This window comes from Penaeus japonicus, unplaced genomic scaffold, assembly GCF_977035675.1.
Source record: "Penaeus japonicus unplaced genomic scaffold, GWHDUDI00000001_assembly GWHDUDI00000001, whole genome shotgun sequence".
In the NCBI taxonomy this organism is placed as follows: Eukaryota; Metazoa; Arthropoda; class Malacostraca; order Decapoda; family Penaeidae; genus Penaeus; species Penaeus japonicus.
In genome coordinates this window covers 6469780-6472279 of record NW_028234403.1, presented here as the reverse complement: position 1 = coordinate 6472279, position 2500 = coordinate 6469780, and the positions used below count along the sequence as shown (strand labels likewise).

The 2500-nt window shown below is 44.2% G+C and overlaps 1 protein-coding gene across 1 annotated transcript in view; it reads left to right on the top strand.

The window, feature by feature from the left end:
* LOC122264849 (glucose dehydrogenase [FAD, quinone]) overlaps nt 1-2500 on the top strand; it is a 24740-nt gene that overhangs the window by 21340 nt on the left and 900 nt on the right. Inside the window, exons 9-14 of the mRNA XM_086533792.1 lie at nt 80-236; nt 843-1000; nt 1200-1377; nt 1624-1697; nt 1862-2013; nt 2255-2500. The exon at nt 2255-2500 is cut by the window's right edge and continues 900 nt beyond it. Of these exons, the coding sequence (XP_086389918.1) occupies nt 80-236; nt 843-1000; nt 1200-1377; nt 1624-1697; nt 1862-2013; nt 2255-2408 (873 nt within the window). The 3' untranslated portion in view covers nt 2409-2500. The remainder of the gene's footprint in view (nt 1-79; nt 237-842; nt 1001-1199; nt 1378-1623; nt 1698-1861; nt 2014-2254) is intronic.

Genomic DNA, 2500 nt, shown 5'->3' with positions numbered 1-2500 from the left:
TTTGCTTCCGTCGTTTACACAAAGCAGCAGAGGAGCGGCCTCTCCTGTGTGTATTGTGATTCGCATTTCCTCGACACAGATCCCGGTGCTGGTTGACCTCCCTGGAGTGGGTCACAACATGCAGGATCACCCGTCCATCTTCGGCCTCGCTTGGACGACGAGGAAGGGCGTGTCCACTTCCATTCCGAGATTGGCGGATCCGAAGACCATTAAGGACTACATTTTCAATAGGCAGGGTGTGTGTGTGGGGGCGGAATTATTTTTTACGACTTTTTAATATGGTTATATTCGTAGGCTTGGTGCTGGATGATCATAGAGGGAAATAAGAATATGTATCCATCCATCCATCCTTCCATCCATCCATCCATCCAATAATTCATCCATCCATCCATCCATCAGTCCATCCATCCATCCATTCATCCATCCATCAGTCCATCCATCCATACACACATACATACATACATACATACATACATACATAAATACATACATACATACATACATTCATACATACATACAAACAAACATACACACATGCATGCATACGTAAATACATACACACACACATGCACTAATACATACATACATACACAATTCATAATACAAACATACATACATACACATATAATACATACATACATACATACATAAATGCATACGTACATGCATACATATATACATACATACATAAATGCATACGTACATGCATACATACATAAATACATACATCCATACATAATTCTGACCTCAATTTTTACCAACCCACTTTCAATGACCTGGATGATGCCCAGAAACCGCATCTGTTTCCTCATCAAATAGTGCAGGCGCCTCCTCCCCCACAGGTCCCTTGACCAGTCCCTTCGGCGTGGAGGGGAACGCCTGGAGTCTGGCAGAGAAGGGCGACCCCTACTGGCCTGACCTCCAGTATCTCTTCATTTCCGGCACCCCAGCCCTGGACAGCGGAATCGCCATCTGGGACCTGATTGGCTACAGGAGAGAGGTACGGGCGAGGGTCACCGTGACAGACACTGAACACTTTGTTGCATGAATAGAATAATTCCTAGTATCTATTTCTGTTGTATCTTATTTATATCTGCCCCTTGCTCTCATCCTTCTTTATTTCATTTGTTCTTTATATCAATTTCATCTTGAATGTATACGTTTAATTGTGCTTTTATAATCTCCTGCTCTCTTTGAAGGTGTTCAACCAGTATTTCGGGCACATTCTGGGTCGCGATGGATTCTCGATAGGACCTATGTTGACCCGACCCAAGAGCCGAGGGACTATCAAATTGGCGTCACGTGACCCTCTGCAAGCACCACTCATTGACCCGAACTTCCTCAGCCACCCCGACGACGTCGAAACTTTCGTCAGAGGTAAAGAGACGCTGCTTTAAGATTGATTCGAAGGGCCTCGTTCTCTTCAAGGTTGTCACTGACTTTTGGAAATGGTATATGTGTACTCGTGTCTTTTCTGATGACACCATCTAGGTTTTGTTTGCTTTGTTTCGTTTATTTGCTCGTTCATTGTTTTCGTTGCTTTGTCACTGACAGTTTGCCGAATCATTCCTTTTCATTTATAATCATGTAAACTCGGATTGACTCAGTCTTCTTCTGACTCAGGTATCAGGTTTGCGCTCTCAGTAGGCAATGCTTCGGCGCTTAGGGACGATTTCGAAGCAGTTTTCAATGAGAAGGTTGGTACATTCAGTCATTAAATTCAATCCTTAAATTTCGTCAACTGATCATGGAAACATCTGCACCTTATTATATCACGCCCAATTTCGCCGAAAGATGTCAGAATAGATATGCGTTAAATAAAGCTTTCGTCATTAAGAAAATCGTGTGTTTTTCGTATCAGGTGTTGCCCGGATGTGAACACGAGGTGGCTGGATCGGACGCTTACTGGGGCTGCTTCGCCCTCCACATGGCGTCCACGACCTTCCACCCGTGTGGCACGTGCAAAATGGCTCCTTCCTCGGATCCCTACGGCGTGCTTGACCACAACCTCAAGTATGTCGAATCAGTGTATCGTATGGGTCATTAAGCTCATTGTTTCATACTCCTTATTTCATTAGTATCTAAATGGGAATCAGTGATCGGTGCGCTTTTGTTTTAGTAACTAGTGAGCGCACAATACTAACAGGTTCTTTGGTGATATTTGATGGACGCTCTTAGACGTTTTGTGAAGTTTACTATTCTCATTCATATCTCTTCTACACATGTTAATGAACTCTTGTACCGAACGTTCCAGAGTGCGAGGAGTGTCGGGGCTGCGAGTGATCGACGCGTCAATGATGCCGCTAATCGCAACTGGCAACCTCAACGCGCCGGTTGCCATGATCGGCGAGAAGGGCGCTGACATAATCAAACTGGATTGGGGCGTCCCTCTTGCACCTTTGCCGTAGAACTTACCTGCAAGGTTGCCTTATCGTAATCATATTAGTCTTTAAAATAGAGAAGAAGCAATCGTTCAAGTTCTTTGCCGGAATATTTAATT